The sequence below is a fragment of the Schistocerca gregaria genome, chromosome X (assembly GCF_023897955.1).
Source record: "Schistocerca gregaria isolate iqSchGreg1 chromosome X, iqSchGreg1.2, whole genome shotgun sequence".
Lineage (NCBI taxonomy): Eukaryota > Metazoa > Arthropoda > Insecta > Orthoptera > Acrididae > Schistocerca > Schistocerca gregaria.
The window spans coordinates 832,177,431-832,200,217 of NC_064931.1; the positions used below are offsets into that span (position 1 = coordinate 832,177,431).

Genomic DNA, 22,787 nt, shown 5'->3' on the forward strand with positions numbered 1-22,787 from the left:
CATCCTCCTTCCCGCTTTCTCTACGAAAAACTATGCTATCGGACCATAAAACACTTGCTCTGCATGATACGAGCACAATATAGCTTTCTGTAGATGTATAGTGTCCACTGTTCACACACGAACACCGTTCAGAAATTATACCATGCCTGCATCAGACATATATAACATGATCGCTAGTAGTGGGGGATACATCCTACAAGGAAACAAATAAACGCACAGCAGCAGCGTCCGACATGTGAAAATTACAAGTCATTCCACCACTAACACTGTAAACAGCGCATCTGTCAGGCAGATGTGTACCCGAGGATTGCAGCAGCACTTCACATGCTCCTATTGCTAACTTAGTTATGACACTGAAGTCTCGGTTTTATACCCAAGATGCGATAGGGGGGCTGGAATGTGTCAAGTTTATTCACACATGAGATGGAAGTCCTCTGATGACCGACAGCTTTACAGTTAACGATCGCAAGTAGACAATGCTTTAAGCCGCATCCAGAACATGTGGCTGTACACAAGTAGAACGCAGGCCGTGTCACGCAACTGATGCATCCGGACAGAACACCATTATCACCACTCTCTGCGATGGAGTGCCATAGGAAGAATGGAAGCATGACAGTCACAAACTGATGTGGCCCTATAGCTTTATGTGAATCGTTCTGTTGTTTTTCGGATGTGGGGACAGTTTATAGAGATCCAAACTTCATCCCAAAGACAGGATAGGGCCGAGCACGTGTAACACCCGAAAGAGAGAATCGTTATTTGGCTGTAACGGCACGACGGTACCGCCTTAGTACTGCATGCCAGCTGGCATCTGATCGTACAGCATCCACTGGACATGTAGCGAGGCAAACGGTGTACAGAAGAGTGGCCTTTATTGTCAGAGACCTGCTATAAATGTATTTCTGACGCTTCTTCACAGAAGGGAACGTCTAGAGTGGAGACGTCAACATGCTACTGGACGGTCGAACAGCGGGCCAATGTTCTATTCACATATTGGTTCCGATTTCGTCTGGACAGTGATTCTCGATGGATTCGCATCTGGAGGGAATTTGTAACAGGATTTAGCGACCCAACCACCGTGGAAAGAGACTAATATCGAGGATTATCCCTAATGGTGAGCAGGGATTATGTTGACCACTTAAACAGCTCTTCATGAAGTTGTACGGTTAAATTAGCAAGGTTTAACTGTTGTCAGGTATCATGACAAGATCTTGGGACTTCATGTGCAGTTGTTTCGAGGTTCTGTGGGCCTAGACTTCGTATTGCTGGACAATAATGCTCGACCTTGTGGAGCACGGGTGATTGAAGTTTTCTTGGAAACGGAAGACATTGCACTCATGGCGTGACCTGCTCGCTCTCCCGATTTGAATCCCATAGATCACGTCTGGGATGCACCAGGCACATGGGTTGCATCACGTCAACATCCACTAACCACGCCACAAGACTTGCTAGCAGCGCTGCAGGAAGAATAGACGTCATTGCCTCAACATGAGAGTTATGGCATCATTCACGGCACACCAAAAGAATGGTTCAAATGGCTCTGAGCTCTATGGGACTTTTAACAACAGAGGTCATCAGTCCCCTAGAACTCAGAACTACGTAAATCTAACTAACCTAAGGACATCACACACATCCATGCCCGAAGCAGGATTCGAACCTGCGACCGTAGCGGTCGTGCGGTTCCAGACTGAAGCGCCTAGAACCGTTCGGCCACAGCGACCGGCCACGGCACACCCCATCATCTATTAGGCGTGTATTGCTGCCAGAAGTGGTCACATCCCGTTCTGGGCGTACTAACCAGGAGTTGGAATGTGTGTGTAAATCCGTTAAGTTGGAAAAAACGAAGAAAATTTTTGTCTACAGTTATGCATGTTTGTGGCAAAAGAAACGCAATCCTGTAAAATTTCGGTTTGTTGCTTTAATTTTGGACACCAGTGTAAGTTGCCAGGTCTGGATTGATTCCCAATTAGGTTTTACAAACAGTACTTAACGGAATTGGTCCCTTCCTTAGCTTGCATTTGTCATGAAACTTTCATCCAGCGCGAAGTCCCAAGTGACTGGAAATAAGCGCAGGTGACTCCTATACATCATAAGGTTAAAAGAACGTACCCACAAATTATAGACCAAAATCATTAACATCAGTTTGCTGCAGAATTCTAGAATATATTCTGTGTTTCTCCACCCTCCATGAAACATGGACCTTGCCGTTGGTGGGGAGGCTTGCATGCCTCAGCGATACAGATAGCCATACCAAAGATCCAACATCAATTCGGGGGGGGGGGGGGGGGGGGGGGGTAGCTGTTGAGAGGCCAGACAAACGTGTGGTTCCTGAAGAGGGGCAGCAGCCTTTTCAGTAGTTGTAGGAGCAACAATCTGAATGACTGTCTGATCTAGCCTTGTAATATCAAAGAAAATGGCCTTACTGTTCAGGTACTGCAAATGGCTAAAAGCAAGGGGAAACTATAGCCATAATTTTTCCCAGAGGCATGCAGCTTTACTGTATGGTTAAATGATGATGGCGTCCCCTTGGGTAAAATATTCCAGAGGTAAAATAGTCCCACATTTGGATCTCCAGGCAGGGACTACTCAGGAGGGCGTTGTTATCAGGGGAACAAAACTGGTGTTCTGATAATTGGAGTGTGGAATGTCAGATCCTTAATCGGGCAGGTAGGCTAGAAAATTTCAAAAGGGAGTAGGTTTAATAATGAATAAAAAATAGGAGAGCTGGTAAGCTACTATTAGCAGTGTAGATAAAAGAAATTATTCAGATAGTGAAGGGAGGCGAAAATTTAATAGTCATGGGGGACTGGAATTCGATAGTAGTGAAAGGAAGAGAAGGAGAAGTAGTAGGTGAATATGGGATGGAGATAAGGAATGAACGAGGAAGTTACCTGGTAGAATTTTGCACACAGCATAACTTAATCATGGCTAACAGTTAGTTTAAGAATCAATGAAGAAGGTTTATACACGGAAGAGGCCTGGAGACACGGGAGGGTTTCAGATAGATTATATAATGGTAAGACACAGATTTAGGAATCAGGTTTTAAATTGTAAGACATTTACAGGGGCAGATGTGCACTCTGACCACAATCTATTGGGTATGAACTGTAGATTAAAACTGAATAAACTGCAAAAAGTTGGGAATTTAAGGAGATGGGACCTGGATAAACTGACAGAACCAGAGGTTGTAGAGAGTTTCACAGAGAGCGTTAGGGAATGATTGACAAGAACAGGGGAAAGAAATACAGTAGAAGAAGAATGGGTAGCTTTGAGAGATGAAATAGTGAAGGCAGCAGAGGATCAAGTACATACAAAGACGAGGGCTAGTAGAAATCCTTGGGTAACAGAAGAGATATTGAATTTAATTGATGATAGGAGAAAATATAAAAATGCAGTAAATGAAGCAGACAAAAAGGAATACAAACGTCTCAAAAATGAGATCGACAGGAAGTGCAAAATGGATAAGCAGGGATGGCTAGAGGATAAATGTAAGGCTGTAGAGGTATATATCATTAGGGGTAAGATAGATGCTGCCTATAGAAAAATTGAATAGACATTTGGAGAAAAGAGAACAACTTGTATGAATATCAAGAACTCATATGGAAAGCTAGTACTAAGCAAAGAAGGGGAAACAGAAAGGTGGAAAGAGTATATAGAGGGTCTATACAAGGGTAATGTTCTTTAGGGAAATATTGTGGAGATGGAAGAGGATGTAGATGAAGATGAAATAGGAGATATGATACTGCATGAATAATTCGACAGAGCAATGAAAGACCTAAATCGAAACAAGGCCCCGGGAGTAGACAACATTCCATTAGAACTATTGATAGTCTTGGAAGAACCAGCCCTGACAGAACTCTACCATCTGGTGAGCAAGATGTATGAGACAGGCGAAATACCCTCAGACTTCAAGAAGAATATGATAATTCCAATCCCATAGAAAGCAGGTGTTGGTAGGTGTGAAAATTACTGAACTGTCAGTTTAATAAGTCACAGCTGCAAAATACTATCAAAAATTCTTTACAGACTAATGGAAAAACTAGTAGAAGCGGACCTTGGCGAAGATCACTTCGGATTCCACAGAAATGTAGGAACACGTGAGGCAATACTGACTCTACGACTTATCTTAGAAGATAAATTAAGGAAAGGCAAACCCATGTATCTAGCATTTGTAGACTCAGAGAAAGCTTTTGACAATGTTGCCTGGAAAAATCTCTTTCAAATTCTGAAGGTGGCAGGGGTCAAATACAGGGGGCGAAAGGCTATTTACAATTTGTACAGAAACCAGATGGCAGTTACAAGAGTCGATGGGCATGAAAGGGAAGCAGTGGTTGGGAAGGGAGTGAGACAGGATTGTAGCCTCTCCCCGATTTTATTCAATCTATATACTGAGTAAGCAGTAAGGAAAGCAACAGAAAACTTTGGAGTAGGGATTAAAATCCATGGAGAAGATATAAAAACTTTGTTTGCCGATGACATTGTAATTCTGCCACAGGCAGCGAAGGACCTGGAAGAGCAGTTGAATGGATGGGACAGTGTTTTGAAAAGAGGATACAAGATGAACATCAATAAAAGCAAAATGAGGATAATGGAATGTAGTCGAATTAAATCAGATGATACTGAGGGAAGTAGATTAGGAACTGAGACACTTAAAGTAGTAAATGAGTTTTGCTATTTGGGGAATAAAATAACTGATGATGGTCGAAGTAGAGAGGATATAAAATGTAGACTGACAATGGCAAGGAAAGCGTTTCTCAAGAAGAGAAATTTGTTAACATCGAGTATAGATTTAATTGTCAGGAAGTCTTTTCTGAAAGTATTTGTATGGAGTGTAGCCATGTATGGAAGTGAAACATGGACGATACTTCGTTTAGAATGGATGGAGTCATGAACATATAGACGAAAACACTCTCGCAACCGGACTAACTAAGAAAGCATTCAATAACTGTCATATTGTAAAAAGCGACTGTGAAAGCTTGCTGATGAAATGGATATTTAGAGAGGACACTATCTGTCCCTAGCATACGAGGTAAGTGAAAAGTCGCTAAGGATTAAAAGAAATTCACACACATATTGAACTCTCAGTGTTATAGCAACATGTGAAACTTCAAGAAACACACGTGAATCACCATACTAATTTCATGAAACTACATGCTTGGTGACTGTGTGTAAAGAGTACTTAAACTGGAGCAGCAAATGATTTAGCATTGCCTAAAGAGTGAACACAGTATGAGTATCAGTGACACAGAAACAAAATTTACTGTGGATTTTTATCTATGTATATAGCAGAACAAGCAGGAAGTACACTCCTGGAAATGGAAAAAAGAACACATTGACACCGGTGTGTCAGACCCACCATACTTGCTCCGGACACTGCGAGAGGGCTGTTCAAGCAATGATCACACGCACGGCACAGCGGACACACCAGGAACCGCGGTGTTGGCCGTCGAATGGCGCTAGCTGCGCAGCATTTGTGCACCGCCGCCGTCAGTGTCAGCCAGTTTGCCGTGGCATACGGAGCTCCATCGCAATCTTTAACACTGGTAGCATGTCGCGACGGCGTGGACGTGAACCGTATGTGCAGTTGACGGACTTTGAGCGAGGGCGTATAGTGGGCATGCGGGAGGCCGGGTGGACGTACCGCCGAATTGCTCAACACGTGGGGCGTGAGGTCTCCACAGTACATCGATGTTGTCGCCAGTGGTCGGCGGAAGGTGCACGTGCCCGTCGACCTGGGACCGGACCGGAGCGACGCACGGATGCACGCCAAGACCGTAGGATCCTACGCAGTGCCGTAGGGGACCGCACCGCCACTTCCCAGCAAATTAGGGACACTGTTGCTCCTGGGGTATCGACGAGGACCATTCGCAACTGTCTCCATGAAGCTGGGCTACGGTCCCGCTCACCGTTAGGCCGTCTTCCGCTCACGCCCCAACATCGTGCAGACCGCCTCCAGTGGTGTCGCGACAGGCGTGAATGGAGGGACGAATGGAGACGTGTCGTCTTCAGCGATGAGAGTCGCTTCTGCCTTGGTGCCAATGATGGTCGTATGCGTGTTTGGCGCCGTGCAGGTGAGCGCCACAATCAGGACTGCATACGACCGAGGCGCACAGGGCCAACATCTGGCATCATAGTGTGGGGAGCGATCTCCTACACTGGCCGTACACCTCTGGTGATCGTCGAGGGGACACTGAATAGTGCACGGTACATCCAAACCGTCATCGAACCCATCGTTCTACCATTCCTAGACCGGCAAGGGAACTTGCTGTTCCAACAGGACAATGCACGTCCGCATGTATCCCGTGCCACCCAACGTGCTCTAGAAGGTGTAAGTCAACTACCCTGGCCAGCAAGATCTCCGGATCTGTCCCCCATTGAGCATGTTTGGGACTGGATGAAGCGTCGTCTCAGGCGGTCTGCACGTCCAGCACGAACGCTGGTCCAACTGAGGCGCCAGGTGGAAATGGCATGGCAAGCCGTTCCACAGGACTACATCCAGCATCTCTACCATCGCCTGCATGGGAGAATAGCAGTCTGCATTGCTGCGCAAGGTGGATACACACTGTAGTAGTGCCGACATTGTGCATGCTCCGTTGCCTGTGTCTATGTGCCTGTGGTTCTGTCAGTGTGATCATGTGATGTATCTGACCCCAGGAATGTGTCAATAAAGTTTCCCCTTCCTGGGACAATGAATTCACGGTGTTCTTATTTCAGTTTCCAGGAGTGTATAATAGCACCGTCTTGTTTTGATTACGATTTTCACTTTATAGGTATATAGGATTTATTTTTGTGAGTGCAGAAGTGCGCTTCAGATCAAGAAAAAAATTGCTGAACGTCCAGCATCCTAAGGCAAATTAATGCTATGCCACTCATTTTGTGCAGAGAGAGCACAATCACAAAACGTATAAAACTAATTGTATGGTACAATTTCGGAGAATGGCAACATGTCACTGGAAGAACAACGTTTATGCAGGGAAAACTCGATACAAATACTCAGACCTTTATGTTCTGAACCCACCGAATTACACCACGACAACATGTAGATCCTGAATCAGTTAGCTTGTTCACTAAGCAGAATCGAGCAGTGTATTTACAAGAGAAATACTAAGCAACAAAAGAAGTAATGCACTAGTTGTGGGGCGGCGAGTAAAAGTTACTCATTTGTTTGTTCGCTGTTTTTCTCACGCGAACCTGGCAACTAATTTTGTGGTCAGCCAGGAAGCGAAGAGGAACTTACTGGCAGTCATGGACTGTGCGGCTGGTCCTGGCGGAGGTTCGAGTCCTCCCTCCGGCATGGCTGTGTGTGTTTGTCCTTAGGATAATTTAGGTTAAGTAGTGTGTAAAATTAGGGACTGATGACCTTAGCAGTTAAGTCCCATAAGATTTCAAATGGTTCAAATGGCTCTGAGAACTATGAGACTTAACTTCTAAGGTCATCAGTCCCCTATGACTTAGAACTACTTAAACCTAACTAACCTAAGGACATCACACACATCCATGCCTGAGGCAGGATTCGAACCTGCGACCGTAGCGGTCGCGCGGTTCCAGACTGTAGCGCCTTTAACCATTTGGCCACCCCGGCCGGCCATAAGACTACACACAAATTTGAACATTTGAAACATTCTGACTTTAGTTTCCAGTGTGCACGGCCACATTCTGGTCCAGCCCACTGAAAGATAAGTTTCTATTCCCTATTTCTTTGCGAGATCAGGACTTTGATTTTAAATAAAAATACGAATTTCCAATCAAAATTATATTGCATAAAGTTTCTCCCATGTAACACTTGGAAATTCACTATTTTCAATTGAAGGCGAGTCTTTCTATTCTAACAGCACATTTAGCAGTTCAGAGGCGACCTCTACGGTACGTTCCTACCAGATTGTCTTTCACCCTGACTAAAATTACTCAATGAAAGTTTGCAATAAATGTTCCAAATTAATGCTCGCCATAAAAGTGGAAATAAAGTTGCGAGGTGCCGGGGCTAGGAGTGTATTTAACACTAAATTCATCTAGAATCTTCATATGCTCTAAGCGCCCCCCCCCCCCCCCCCATTCTAACTCCGACTTTTGCTGTTGCACATGGATTAACAAGAAACGCGAACTGGCTGTAGTCGACCCTGCAAGTGGAGTAGAAAAGAGTTCGGCACCTGCAATAATTTAATTTGATAGACATTAATTAAATAAAGGAAAGTTTCAGTAACATAGTGAGAAATGAAAGGGTTGCTCTACCGATTAACAGAATGAAAGTTCTGTCCAAAATAAGAATTTGATTTATTCTGACTAAACTCAAAATCATAAATAAAACACATGAAACATTTACAATACATCAAATTGGATCAAACTGGATACTCAAATGAATGCTCTGAAGGTGAAGTTGCCCATAAACTAGACTGTGACATTTATGATGAAGTGGTATGTGGAGCCAATTCCTTGCAACTCAAATCTTAAGAGAAACACACAGCCAACCCAACATTAATTGCTGCTACAGTAGTGAGTCACTCGGACAATGAACACCCAAGACAGAACAAAGTTAGAAAAAGAAGAACAGGCGCGCTCTGCTGAGCTCTGATTACCACCTAGGAAAATCCCTATCTGCCGGTGCTGCGGACATACCAAACTGTCTTCTTAACTGCAAGAACACGATCTGGCGTACCAGAGGCGATGGCTGGTTGCTTCGACCTCCCGTCGTTTTGATGATACTGTCGCGAGTATAGCCCGAAACAAATTATCCTGGTCTGGTTGTTCCAGACTAAAGACTTTCTAGCAATACAAATGCGCCTCTGAGGGAGACGAAGAAGGCTCGCCACACAATCACTGACGGTACAGTGATTGATTTTAACAAGCGAAGTCACACAGTAACTCCGATACAGTCAACTTTAGCCAAAACTGCTCAAGACAGACAACATAGGCCGCTTGTAGGCAGAACGCTCAATTGCCAATTGTACTCGGAAAGTTACGTTGAAGTCGAAACTTCAGCAACTTCGTCAGACAGTTACAATTAAATAAAAGTATGTTAGACAGCCAACGGAAGGCAGGCTGTCCAGAGCAGCGAAAGCTCAGTCTTGTGACCTACCCCGACCGAAAGGCGAGAGCCGACCCCCACAAAAGCACCCGTACAAACCGAACACAGAACATTCCCGCCCCCACGACAGTGGCCGTGGTCAAACGTTCCAATCAGCAACTCGAAAACCGGCGGAAAATTCCACTCTATTGCCGAAGCACTACCATTCCACCAATGGAGATTCTAGGCGCCGATTCCTGCGCCGATTTTGCTACGTCACGGAGCTATGCCCTGAGCAAGCCAATCACAGTTACGATTTTGCAGAAAACGCGGGAATTTGCCCGCCAAGGCTGCTTGGGAACACAAGTCATTCCCACGCCTCGCTGGTAGCCCCTCAGAAAGTGTTTTCGCTAAGTTTCTGCGAAATAACGGAATCTCTAGCCCAGCCACTCCTTCAGGCTCCTGCGGGCGTGTCTCCGCCGCTCTACTGACAATGTCGGCGTCTGGAAAGCATTCACTCGACTCCCTCACACCCGTCGGCTTAACCCCTACAAGATCAACAGAGCCCGCCTGTCACCGGACCACCCGGGTGACGAAAGACGCTGCGTGGGAAGTTCGCGTGTGAAGGAATAGCAACTTTTCACCGCATGCAGTTAGAGAGGAAAATCGAATTACTCAGAGTAAGATAGAAATATGAGAGGAGGCTTCTGCCACCTCTCAAAGTTACCACTTGCCACGGAATCATAAATTCACACGGACGGCACATTAGCAGTTACTCTGGCGAATTCTAAGCGATCCAGGACGGTGCACAGTCCTTGCGAGTTCCCTATCCGTTTTTACCGCTAAATACACGCTTTGACACAGTTCGGCTCTGACGTCATCCGAGGCAAAGCGCGATCTAAAGTTTGACAGAGGCGGATCTTACCGTAGCTGAGTGTGGAGTGAACCACAGAATAACAAGAAAAGAGAAGCGCAACTCCTGTGTTAAAAGAGGGAAACACTGACCGACGGCAGCGCCTCTAGTGGTATGGAGATGAACTAAAAAAGAAAAAAACATTGCGGGTTTTATCCCTCCTAGCTTATGTACGCTGTTTTCTTTTAATTTTCTTATCTCAGTTTTCTGGGCGTGCTATGTAATTATTTTCGCTAGCATCAAAATAACTGAAACACGGCTTTAGCACATTGCAGTACAACAGTGACAAACCTATTATTCAGGAATATTTGGAGTCCAATTTAGTTGCAACAATTTTATTTAGCTTCAGCTATTTAAGCTACAAGCTTGTTTCGACTTACTGTCAGTTTTAAGTGTTGCGTCTAGTTTTTATGACGCACAAAACATCCTGGAGCTTTTGTATGTTGGTAGAAATCAGTATAAGTGTGTCGGTTTGCAAATCTATTCTTGACGTTAGCGCCTGACAGTTTCTGCTCAAGAAAACATCATAGGAGCAACGACACAACACTTGAAACTGACAGTAAGTCGAAACAAGCTTCTAGCCTAAATAACTGTCACAAGCTAAATAAAAATTGTTGCAGCTAATTCCTGAATAATTTCATACTTTGACATCTTATAAACTATGGGGTCAATGGAGAAAAAAACTATAATTAAGAGAAAAATCGGCAGTTACAGAGGTTCAATTAAGAAATCTTTATCACAGTATTAATTTCACCATTAATTTCTTAAAAAATGTTCCTAAATCTTAAATTTGTAAATGCTTCAACACAAAAAAGAAGACATAAATACACTCCTGGAAATGGAAAAAAGAACACATTGACACCGGTGTGTCATACCCACCATACTTGCTCCGGACACTGCGAGAGGGCTGTACAAGCAATGATCACACGCACGGTACAGCGGACACACCAGGAACCGCGGTGTTGGCCGTCGAATGGCGCTAGCTGCACAGCATTTGTGCACCGCCGCCGTCAGTGTCAGCCAGTTTGCCGTGGCATACGGAGCTCCATCGCAGTCTTTAACACTGGTAGCATGGCGCGACAGCGTGGACGTGAACCGTATGTGCAGTTGACGGACTTTGAGCGAGGGCGTATAGTGGGCATGCGGGAGGCCGGGTGGACGTACCGCCGAACTGCTCAACACGTGGGGCGTGAGGTCTCCACAGTACATCGATGTTGTCGCCAGTGGTCGGCGGAAGGTGCACGTGCCCGTCGACCTGGGACCGGACCGGAGCGACGCACGGATGCACGCCAAGACCGTAGGATCCTACGCAGTGCCGTTGGGGACCGCACCGCCACTTCCCAGCAAATTAGGGACACTGTTGCTCCTGGGGTATCGGCGAGGACCATTCGCAACTGTCTCCATGAAGCTGGGCTACGGTCTCGCACACCGTTAGGCCGTCTTCCGCTCACGCCCCAACATCGTGCAGCCCGCCTCCAGTGGTGTCGCGACAGGCGTGAATGGAGGGACGAATGGAGACGTGTCATCTTCAGCGATGAGAGTCGCTTCTGCCTTGGTGCCAATGATGGTCGTATGCGTGTTTGGCGCCGTGCAGGTGAGCGCCACAATCAGGACTGCATACGACCGAGGCGCACAGGGCCAACATCTGGCATCATGGTGTGGGGAGCGATCTCCTACACTGGCCGTACACCTCTGGTGATCGTCGAGGGGACACTGAATAGTGCACGGTACATCCAAACCGTCATCGAACCCATCGTTCTACCATTCCTAGACCGGCAAGGGAACTTGCTGTTCCAACAGGACAATGCACGTCCGCATGTATCCCGTGCCACCCAACGTGCTCTAGAAGGTGTAAGTCAACTACCCTGGCCAGCAAGATCTCCGGATCTGTCCCCCATTGAGCATGTTTGGGACTGGATGAAGCGTCGTCTCAGGCGGTCTGCACGTCCAGCACGAACGCTGGTCCAACTGAGGCGCCAGGTGGAAATGGCATGGCAAGCCGTTCCACAGGACTACATCCAGCATCTCTACCATCGCCTGCATGGGAGAATAGCAGTCTGCATTGCTGCGCAAGGTGGATACACACTGTAGTAGTGCCGACATTGTGCATGCTCTGTTGCCTGTGTCTATGTGCCTGTGGTTCTGTCAGTGTGATCATGTGATGTATCTGACCCCAGGAATGTGTCAATAAAGTTTCCCCTTCCTGGGACAATGAATTCACGGTGTTCTTATTTCAATTTCCAGGAGTGTATTAAGTACCAAAAATAGGAAAGGTGGATAAAAACAGTGAAATGAAAACAAAACTTACTTTTTATTTCTCAAGCAGACAATAAAAATTTCACTATGAACAACAGTTTCTCCTGATTCACTAGTGATATTAGAAATTTCACATGGAACACATCCCTGTTTAGCCTATGCCTAGTTTTATACATAGAATCTTCCCTCGAAAAGATGATCTTCACAAACAAAATGAGTAGCACATTTCACATTAGGTGACAGTTCACAAACACTTTTCTATTTCAGAAGCAATTCCTGAAGTTGTTTTGGAATCCTGTAGAAATGCTTGTTCATAACTTTCTCCGTTGAACCGACGTAATATCCAGATGAACAGCCAGGGAATTTATAGGAGTATTTCAATGTCAATTTGTTGTATTGAATAATCTTAAAAAACATAGAATTCCTCGTTAAATAAAACTACCGCTGATATATCAAAGTTATTTAAGTAAGCAAATGAAAATCACATAGCTTCATTCATGATAGCAGAGAATACTTTTCATTTATAGGCTACGAGATTATTTACTGAAAATTAAATGTTTTACCTTAGGATTAATTGCAGACATTTTTTCAGCAGGAAATCTCTTCAATTCCACGGTGAACTTTATGAAATTTAAAGTAAAAAACCTGTTTATAATGAAGATGAGTAGTCGTAAATATGAAACATGTACAAAGAAGACTGTAACCGCAGACTTCAGAGCAGAGCAAGACCACAGTCTAATATATATATATATATATATATATATATATATATATATATATATATATATATATATATATATATATATATAGTCGCGACACTTACTGCTGCGAAAGTTGTTACCATTTGACAGTTCAAGTGACACTAGCGTCCCTAGCGGCCAGAAAGCTCGCCTTCCACTGATGGCAGATGCGACGTAAAAATAATGTTTGTTTTTAATTCGTTTTGTACGCAATTTACAAAATAGTTAGTATATTTTTGTGTCACAAGAGTTAGGAGAACAGCGAGAGACATAAATGATCGTGAAATGTAAGTAAACAGAGCACGAACTATTGAATGAAGTGACATAATCTGCAACATATTCTTGAAGAAATAATTAAGAAGTAGCATACAATCGCACTTATTCTACTGAAAGTAATAGAATACAAACTGCATATCCCACATATGAAGTATATAGGTGGTCTTCCTTGTGTAAAAATGAAGCAACACATAACTTTTCATTACGTTCTGCTTTGCATGAAGCCTGCTTCCAAAAATACAATTTTCATCTTATTCTTTGCGGTATCAGGTTATCTCAATAAAAATCATGACTGTTTTAAAACTTTATTATATCCCATTGATACATAACGAAAATAAAATAAAATTAGTCAGTCCTAACACTTTAGCAACCCAAATGGGCCAGCTCCATCACTTTTTTATTTCTTCTCTTGCTCCTACAGACTAAGTCTTGATTCCTGAATTGAATAATGTAAAAGAGCCTCACTTTCACAAACAGTCTTATTAACAGCAGCTTGGTTTCAGCACAACACCCAGGTGGAAAATTGGGGATGCCCATCAACATGTTCACAAAGAAAGCACCACAATTACTTATGTGAGCATATTCATCGGAAGAAGAAGTCATTTTAGTCTCACAATGAGTTAAAAATTCTTTGACATCTTCTGTACAAAAAATAGGCTTCCAAAGTTGCCTTCATAACTTTTAAAATGACAATAAACTTTGTCATTTGCGTCTAAGTCTTGGCTGCCATCTACAAGTACTGTCCTACATTTATAACAGTGATGAATAGTAAGTAGTTTCTTTGATACATAACCAAACACGTATCTCATGCTGATTGCCTCTCCGAGGTCTGTTTGGACTTCCACATTTGGTACTCTCATCACTGATCTCGTGTCACTGATGTCCAGAGGTGGTGAAACAAGTAATTTGTGCGCTGCTTTCATATCCACTATTGTCTGACCCCAGTTGATGCCCTCGCAATTGGAGGTAGCTACACTGTGTGTGTTCATTAATTTGCCTAAAGCACAATTATTGAATGCAGCACAAAACTGTCGTCGGGATGGGTTGCTACAAAAACCACCTTTATGCCTTATCAATGAGGAAAAGTTTTCCAGTGGATCTTGATTAATTTTTCGTGTTAATAAATGTAACTTAGTTCCATCCAAAACATCATCAACAAACATGTTCAAAGCGCTTATGTTACCCAGAAGTCCTTTAACACACTTAATCCTAGATGAAAAATCTTTCCCATCAACATCTACAAATTTCCATGACTGTATCCATGGCTTCAGTGTCTTTAATCTTTCCAAATGTCGTGAGGCACTTGTAATGCAGTTCCTTGAGGATACAGGCACTTTAACACTATATGCATTAAATATCATTTACTTTTTGGCAAAAATCTGCAGTAGCAGTAGTAGTAGCAGATGATGATATGGTGGCACAAGTAAAAAGTGTATCAATGCCTGCTGCTACTGTATGACTCAACACACGAACTGCAGTGCTTACCTTCATTTTTGAAAATGCTGACAGTTGGACAGCTCTTTTAGTGAGCTTGGGGGCCAACTTGTACTTCCTTTCACAATCACTTGAGTACAACTGACAAATGTCATTCCATGAAGCAGTGCCAATTCCTCCTTCATATGTTGTGTGGATCATGTTATACCTGAATAAATTATTACGTATGCTTTTTATCAAGTGTGGGGTGTCATAAAAAAGTAGATCTTACTCCCTTCGTGTACTAAGCATGAATTAACTGGTGTGATACCCAGTCTGTGCCTCCACTCCACAAAATTCGAGCCTTGGTCAGTCACACATGTTTTTACAACCAAACCAATCTCTATGAGTCTTTTGACAACTTCAAAAAATATGCACGTCAGATGGGTTGCTCCTACTGGTCCTTTGGAGAAATGATATACTAATGGCTGTTTAAAATTTGAGAAGATGCCGTTAATCATTATAACTAATGCAGTATTGGCAACCACAGATGTACGTATGAAACCCGTGTCTTCAAATCCTGGAGCTGTCATATATCAAATTTTCCATTAGTGACATCTCATCCATAGACAAATTAACAATTAAATCAGTTTCTGGTAACTGCTGCACTTTCTGCTTTAAAAGATGAAATATGTTATTATTTATCCCACAATTTAATTGTATATCTTCCGCATACCTTTGTAATGTACATACTGATTGAGGGCTAAAACAGTGTGATAAAAAACTGTATGCCTGTGTACTATAATACAACAAATTAAGTGCAAATAATTTAGTTTCATCTTTCCATCTCGCACCACGTTTTCCATTCAATGGTATACTGATTTGGCTTATCAATAAATCGAGAGCATCTTTTTTCAAGTACTTGGAGCCAATACTTTTTAAAATGAGCTTGTCCTTTTGTACTTGTGTCCTGTGACGTTGTGGTTGCGGTTTATTCTTACGGTGGGCACTTTCCCTGTCACATAGTAATTTTGTACGGAGTCTAATGATTTGCACGTTTTTTCATTTCACACGATTTTCCAACACGTGGATAATTTCACGTAATCTAAGCATTTCATCTTTAAAAGATGTTTGTGTTGCAGATTCCGTTGTTAGTGATTTTATATGTGTCTCTCGTGTAGTAACACTTGTGGCAGCTGTTTCTTCTGTGTCAGGAGACAGTTTTATTATTTTGTAGTAACACTTTCACGTTTGTATGGCAATTTTCTCTTCATCGTCACTATTTGTGGCTTATTCGGCACGTCAAATAACGTAGGAACTGCATTCCATACCAATGTCTTCTTTTCCGCGCACATGAACTGGTTTGACTCGAAATGTAACGCACAAAACTTCACGTTATTGGGCAAATAAAGGGCATCTTTTTGCAGAAGGTTCTGTCTTCTACTATTTATTAACCATTTCTTACTCCTAAAAGAGAAAAAATTCAGTAATTCAATACAGTTTAGAAAAAAATCGTAAATAAAGAGCGCTCTAATGTGATGTTTCATACTTCTCAGGGTCCTTAGGAAACCTGAAGAATGACTTCTTCCTATTATTACTGCAATTGATTACGCTACATACGCTGCCTTTCGTAAGAACCATCTCAAAAATGAATGTAAACGATACATTTACATTTACTGAATACCGTATTCAGCAGCGTAGCTTCTCCACCGCCTGGGGCGCTGTTGTCGCTGTGTATAACAAAACTCAGCGAGAGGGTCGCGACTGTATATATTAGTCTATGGCTAGACGATATAATATCAACAACCGCCATTGGAAAGCTGTCATTGGTCAATTCCAGCTTCGTTTGACCCCAAGCGCCTCTAGTGGTCTGGAAGGAACTACCTGGCTTGTTGCCTCGTCGAGTAACGAGGCGTCTTGTGAAGAGCGAGTCTTAGCGCCCGATTCTGGACGCGCTGGAGCATCGCAACGTGCGATGGAGCTGCATTCCCCCACATTATGGCGGCGTATTCGCGTACTGGCCGGATAAGGGCCAAGTACACAGTCAGGCCGTGCCAAGGTAGGAGGGTGGATGAGGGGTTCATCAGCAGGTAGAGCGCTCAGAGACGCCTAATCGCTCGCCCCCTGATGTCTCGGATGTGCGGCGGCCAGGTGAGATGCCTGTCCAGCGTCACACCGAGGTATTTGCGAGATGGTGACCACGGGATGGGGCCTCCAAAGTTCGAGTCGGCGGCACATCGCGACCACGTTCATGCTGCGCTGAACAGCGCAGTGTCGTCGGCATAAAGAGCCAACTCCACGCGCGCCACCCGCGGTGCGTCAGCGGTGTACAAGGAGTACAACAGGGGGCCGAGAACCGACCCCTGCTGTACCCCAGCACGAATCGGCCGGTCGGTGGAGGTGCCTCCGGCAGCCCAGACGTGGAAAGTAGGGCCCGTGAGGTAGGACCGCAGCAGAAAGGCGTGTGACGTCGGGACCCCGTGTACAAGGAGCTTGTACACGAGGCCCTCGTGCCACACGCAGTCGAACGCCTTGGTGACGTCGAGGAGTACCGCCCCAAGGTACTCCCGCGTCTCCAGCGCCCGCATCGCCTGTTCCACCAGGCGTAGTAGCTGTTGCGTGGTTGAGTGGCCCTGCCGGAACCCGAACTGCTCCTCCGGAAGGAGCCCTTCGGCAGTGACGTGGCGGCACAGCCGCTCGACATACAGTCTCTCAAAGATCTTGAGAGCAGACTGATCGGCCGGTAGTGCTCTGCCCGACCTGGATTCTTGCCGGCCTTGGGGATAGCAACCACTTCCATGTGTTTCCACGCGAAAGGGAAGGTCCCGGAGTAGAGAACGCAGTTGAAGGTGTCCACCAGCGATTGATGGAGTTCCGGCGGCAGTAACTTCAGGAGGCGGTTCGTGACACCATCGGAGCCACCCGCTTTCCTGGGGTTGAGGCGGCGGAGCTGCAGTCCAACCTCATTGGCAGTGATAGGTGCAATCACATCGTCATCAGCCCTGGCGGCGAGGAAAACCGGCAGGCGGTCTTCCACGAGACGAATGTGATTGGCATCGAAGACGTCAACGATGGGGTGGAAGTTGTTGGCGAACACTTCGGCAAGGGCATTGGCCTTGGCGTCTGGGGCACAGACGACCTCGCCACCGACGTGGAGCGGAGGAACCTGGCGGTCCGCCAGGCGCTCCCATCGGTCATGTCCAGGGTATCCACAAGGCCAGCCCAGTCATGGTTCCGGTGTTCATCGATAGCGGTTCAGATTTCGCGCTGTGCCCGATTGAGGCGGCGCTTGGTTGCAGGCTGGCGAATGAGCTGTCACTCACGGAAAAGATGGTTCTTGGCCGTGATAGCCTCTAAGATGTGCGGCCGAAGCTGCCGTGACATCTCTCGAGGCCGGCGCGGCTGTCTGGGAGATGCAGCTGCAGCAGCGCTGAGAGTGTGCCGCGTGAAGAAGGTCAGCACAGCATCGGCCCTCTCCAGGGCAGGGTCGGGAGCACCGTCAAAGGGATAGAGTAGTTCAGCCCGAAATCGGGCCTCGTCAATACCGTGGAAGGTGCGGCGGTCAGGCGGCAGGGAGGCAACCGACGACGTCCACGTCGTAGATCGCCAGAAGGTGGTCGGAGGACAGGGTGCATTGGACGGTAGCCGACATAAAGTGCCCGACGCCTTTCAGGACGGCGACGTCGAGCACGTCGGACTGGCCTCTGTTGGGAAAGAAGGTGTGGTCATACGGACCCAGAACGACAGCGCCGTGACGCTGGGTGATGCGAAGAAGGCGCCGCCCACTGATGTTCGTGACTCGGGAGTTCCACTGCGGGCTTTTGGCGTTCGAGTCACCCACAATGAACAGCTTCCCACGCAGTGTCAGCAGTGCATCGAGGTCGGCATGCAGGAGGTGACCCCGCGGTGGCCTGTAGACTGCGTCGAAGGTAATGACCCCCGCCGTGGTGGTGACCGCCACCGCAGTGGCCTCCACTGTAGCAAGAGGTGGCATCTGGACTTCGTGGTGCTTCAGCAAACTCTTCACATAAATGGCAGTGCCACTCCCATGGGTGGCCGGTCGGTACGGTAGCAGCGGTAGTTTGCCACCCCAACGCCAAAACCAGGTTTCAGAAACGTTTCACAAGTGAGACAAATGTCTATCGCCTCATCCCGGAGGAATTGGCAGAATTCCCCTTGTTGGGGAAACGAGCCGCGTGTGTTAAAACCGCACACTGTGAGCCCCCGTACATGCTCATTATCCGTGGCTGTCAGCAGGAACAACGCCGACCTGGAGGGCGGACGTGACGGCGGTGACGAGCACCGCGCGCTGCTCGAGCAGCTGGCTCGACGAACTCAGGAGCATACGGAGCTCAGCTGCATCGGGGGCTGTGGGGGCCTCTGGGGCGGCCTCCGTGGCAGGAACAGCAGGCTGGGGAGGGACTCCAGGAGGCGGTTGCCGCGGGGGCGCAGCTCGAGGGGCGGACTGCTGCTGCGCCAATGGGGCAGGAGTGGTCGGCCGTTCCGCCGCGGGGGCGGTCCAGCGCGGCCGTCGGCGGCGCTTGCGGGCGGCGGTAGCTGGTTCGGTAGGCGTGGGTGCAGGGGAAGCAGCCACCTCGGACGAGGCAGACCGCTGCTGTGCAGCGCTATTGGAGGCAGCAGGCTGCTGGGGGGAGGGGGCGGGCGCCCCTCCCTCGGCAGCATCAGTGAAGCTGGCGCCAAGCTGTACCTTGCGGGAAGGGGCAGCCCGGCCACAGTGGTGATGACGACCACGCTGGAAGGCCGGACATCCTCGGTAGCTCGCGACGTACGCGCCGTTGCAGTTGCAGCACGTCAGTTTGTCCTCTCACAGGAGCGTGCACTCCTCGCTCTGATGCTGGGCCCCGCACTTGACACAGTGGGGCTTCATCGAACAGTAGTGAGACACGTGGTCGAGCCGTTGGCAAGAGAAGCACTGGGCTCTCTTGCCTTTGGCCCGCAGGGGCTCCACTTCGACGTCGACCCGCCCTACCCGCCGCACCTGGAAGATCTCGCGATTTTCCAGGTCGTCGACAAGAACGACCTGATACAGCGGCATGGGGCGGTGGGTGCGTGGGGAGTTCACGAGCCCCGTGTCGCAGATGCCGAAGCCCGTGTCATCCAGTTCTTCACGTAGGTAATCGCCACAAACTGGAGGGGGAGGCGGCGGAGCACCACCTTCAACAGCTTGAGTGGGTCTGACAGGTGCGTGTAGCAGTGGAGGCCATCTATGCAGATGACATCCATTACTGCGCGGTAGTCCTCGACAGTGGTCACGGAGAGCCGGTAAAGGTCATTGCCGGCAGTCCTGACGCTGGCAGTGGGCGCCACCCGAGTGATCTTCTCGAATGGCTTATAAGGGCCGTCCCACTGTACCACAATCAGCGGGGGGCGCGGCGCTGCTTTCCGGGGTGGTGCGCCGGCGTCATCCGTGACGTCATCAAACGCGTCCTGGAAGGCGTTGGAGGTCGGCAGCGGCAGCGCAGGACGTACGGCAGCCCCCCTTGCCGTGTGCCGCCTGGCAGGGGTGACGAACCTGTCCTCGTCAGGGTGGTTCACGGCAACAGGCCCTGTGGTGGACCGCTGCTCCCTCGCGCGTGCATTCTTTGCGACCGTCTGGGCCGCAGGGGCAGTGGTGGCGCGGGAGGCCTCAGGCTCCTTCTTCCGCGGCTGAACAGTGCCGGAGGCTCGGGAGCGAACGTCAGAGTCGTCAGCCATGTCAGCCCAGCGATTCCGGAGTGCACGGGCATCGTCAACGTCACGTCTGTCTGCGTCGGCAATGGCCTCCGCAAGATTTGCGTCTGGAAATTTGTCGTCATCTTCGATCACGGCGGCCTCTCGAGCTGACTTTACACCCGCGCAGACCGCGGTAGTGCCCTTCGCACACGGCAGGGCAGAAACTGGTGTGGCTACGGGTTCTTGCTGTCGCAGGGCCGTAGTTGTAACCACGAGCGAACCGACCTCTTGCACGGCCGGCACCTGTGGCGCACCCAGTGAGACCACCGTCGCCAGGGACGCAGACGTTGCGCCTGGCGAGGCCCCCACCGTCTCACCCGCCTCTTGTCGCCCCGTGCCCGGCAGTGCAGCAGCCTCCCGGATCCTGCAGTAGGCAAGCATGGCTGCTACGTCGTCCTCGCGACCACGGTAGTCACCCCCGTGTGCAAGCTTGTGCATTCGCACGAGCATGCGCTCCTGGGACCGAGAAACGTCACGAGAAGAGATATCCAAGTCGTTGTCAGGTAGTCGGCGCCAGTTCGTCATAAGTGGGGGGCCGGATGGGGCCGCCGACGGGAACAACTCAGTCGCCTGAGCTGACCCCGCCAGACAGCGATCCGCCACACAATTCGCTCGATCGTCAAACACGTCCTCTCGCCTCGACATCGCAACTCGGAATGCGTGTCGCGTGTGACCTTTCTACTGCGCCTCGGGCTACATTTATATACGTGACGGAGCGGACGCCCGAGGGAACATCTGTTGTCTACTGCTATCTGCACACTGCAGCAGCCTCCCAACGACCGCTTTCTCGGGCACATGAACTTTATTAATATAGTTACAAATTACTTCAGAAAACTCTTAATTTTTATTTGTATTCAGTTAAGTTATTTGAAATTTTTATAGTAGAACTAACGGTAGATCGTTACCTCTGAACCATTTCCGCAGCTATTAATACTATAACTCTCAAATTTGGTGTAGCTCTATCACTTGGTATGTTTTATCATCCACTTTAACCAAAATTCTCTATCATTAAATTCATAGGTACTTAATCTACAACAATTGGGTACATTTTAGTTACAAAACTGGTTTTTACTTAATTACTCAAAAACTATAAGAGGTAGCTTAACGTGGTCTTTCAGTTATTATTTCTGGGGTGAACTGAAGCATAAAACAAAATTTTCATGTTTCTAAGTCCATTATTTAGCGCCTCTGATTTTTCCTAAAAACGTGGATTGCGGTGTTAATTTTTGTTATATGCTTTTGGAAACCTGTACCACTTATTTATGAGCTCTAACTGCACCTGCTGACCAAATTCTGGCTATCTAGCTTCATTATTTAGCGCCGCTTATTTTTCTCTTAAAACAGCATTAAGTCTAGAGCATAAAGACTTGGTATTTGTAAATTATAACACTAAACTATATTTTAACAAGGTTTTAAAGATAAATTTTTATTTTTAATTTCATACTTAATTGTGGTGCAATACTTGCGCGCTACACCCAGGGAAAAACAGAAAGCAACCGTGCAACTACCGGCCCATCAGCCTGTTGCCGCAGATGAGCAAGCTCTTTGAACGTCTACTTCTAAAACGGCTGATGCTCATCGTGAACGACCATCAGCTGCTACCGCCTGAGAAATTTGGCTCCAGAAGCGGACACTCCACAACGCATCAACTACTTCGTGTTGTGGAGTACATCACGCAGGCATTTAACAACCAGGAATTCTGCGCTGCGGTCTTCTTGGATGTCACAAAAGTGTTTGGCACAAGGGACTCCTCTGGCAGCCACAAAACGTCGGAGTACCTCTGCCACTCATCAAGTTCTTCTCGTCGTACCTCGAAGACAGAAGCTTTACGGTCAGAGTCGAAGATGCTCAATCAACCATCCACCCCATACGTGCTGGAGTTCCCCAAGGATCCGTTCTTGGACCGACGCTGTATTCACTGTACTCATAGGATCAACTGCAGTCTCCTAGAGTCGAGAGAGCAATATATGCCGACGACACCGTCCTGTACACCAGAAATAGATGGACAGAAGCAGTACACCGACGCCTGCCATGACCTAGAAGATTGGTCCCGCAAATGGCGTATTGTATTCAATCCTCAGAAGAGTCAAGCCATCACTTTTACGAAGAGAAGAGCTTTTCACGTTCAAGAAATAACACTATTCGGCACTGAATTGACATGGCAATACACGGTTAAGCACTTACTCATCTACACCGACTTCAGACAATGCAGAATCGAATTCTCAGGGGAGTCTTTCACGTTCATCACATGTTTCCAGATCGTCCACTCCACTCCTTGCCAGGTTTTAAGCCACAGCCCGGAAATTCTACGAGAAGAAGGAGGTCTCCAGCAGTGAACTGATCAAGAACTTAGGCGCACCGAACGAAGACAGAGACCGCTATAAGCGGCCCGTGGCTCTGCTGTATTGCTAAACGCCTACAGCACCCACAAGAAGATACAACAAATCCAAAATTA

The 22,787-nt window shown here is 47.2% G+C and overlaps 1 protein-coding gene across 1 annotated transcript; it reads right to left on the bottom strand.

Annotated features, from left to right (window-relative positions):
* Nucleotides 1–13,608: 13,608 nt before the first annotated feature.
* On the bottom strand, nucleotides 13,609–20,977 carry LOC126298337 (uncharacterized). The gene is made up of 3 exons (XM_049989634.1): nucleotides 19,847–20,977; nucleotides 18,947–19,307; nucleotides 13,609–13,622 (listed from the first exon to the last, which is right to left on the bottom strand). Exons 1-3 carry the CDS (start codon nucleotides 20,975–20,977, stop codon nucleotides 13,609–13,611), a joined length of 1,506 nt encoding a protein of 501 aa, XP_049845591.1.
* Between the last annotated feature and the right edge of the window lie 1,810 nt (nucleotides 20,978–22,787).

Excerpts from the sequence above, each read along its gene's own strand:
- LOC126298337 (XM_049989634.1), bottom strand. The coding sequence starts at position 20,977 with ATGTCGAGGCGAGAGGACGTGTTTGACGATCGAGCGAATTGTGTGGCG. Across the intron at positions 19,308-19,846 it reads CTGTCGAGGACTACCGCGCA|GTACAGCTTGGCGCCAGCTT; the intron begins GTAATGGATGTC and ends CCTTCCCGCAAG.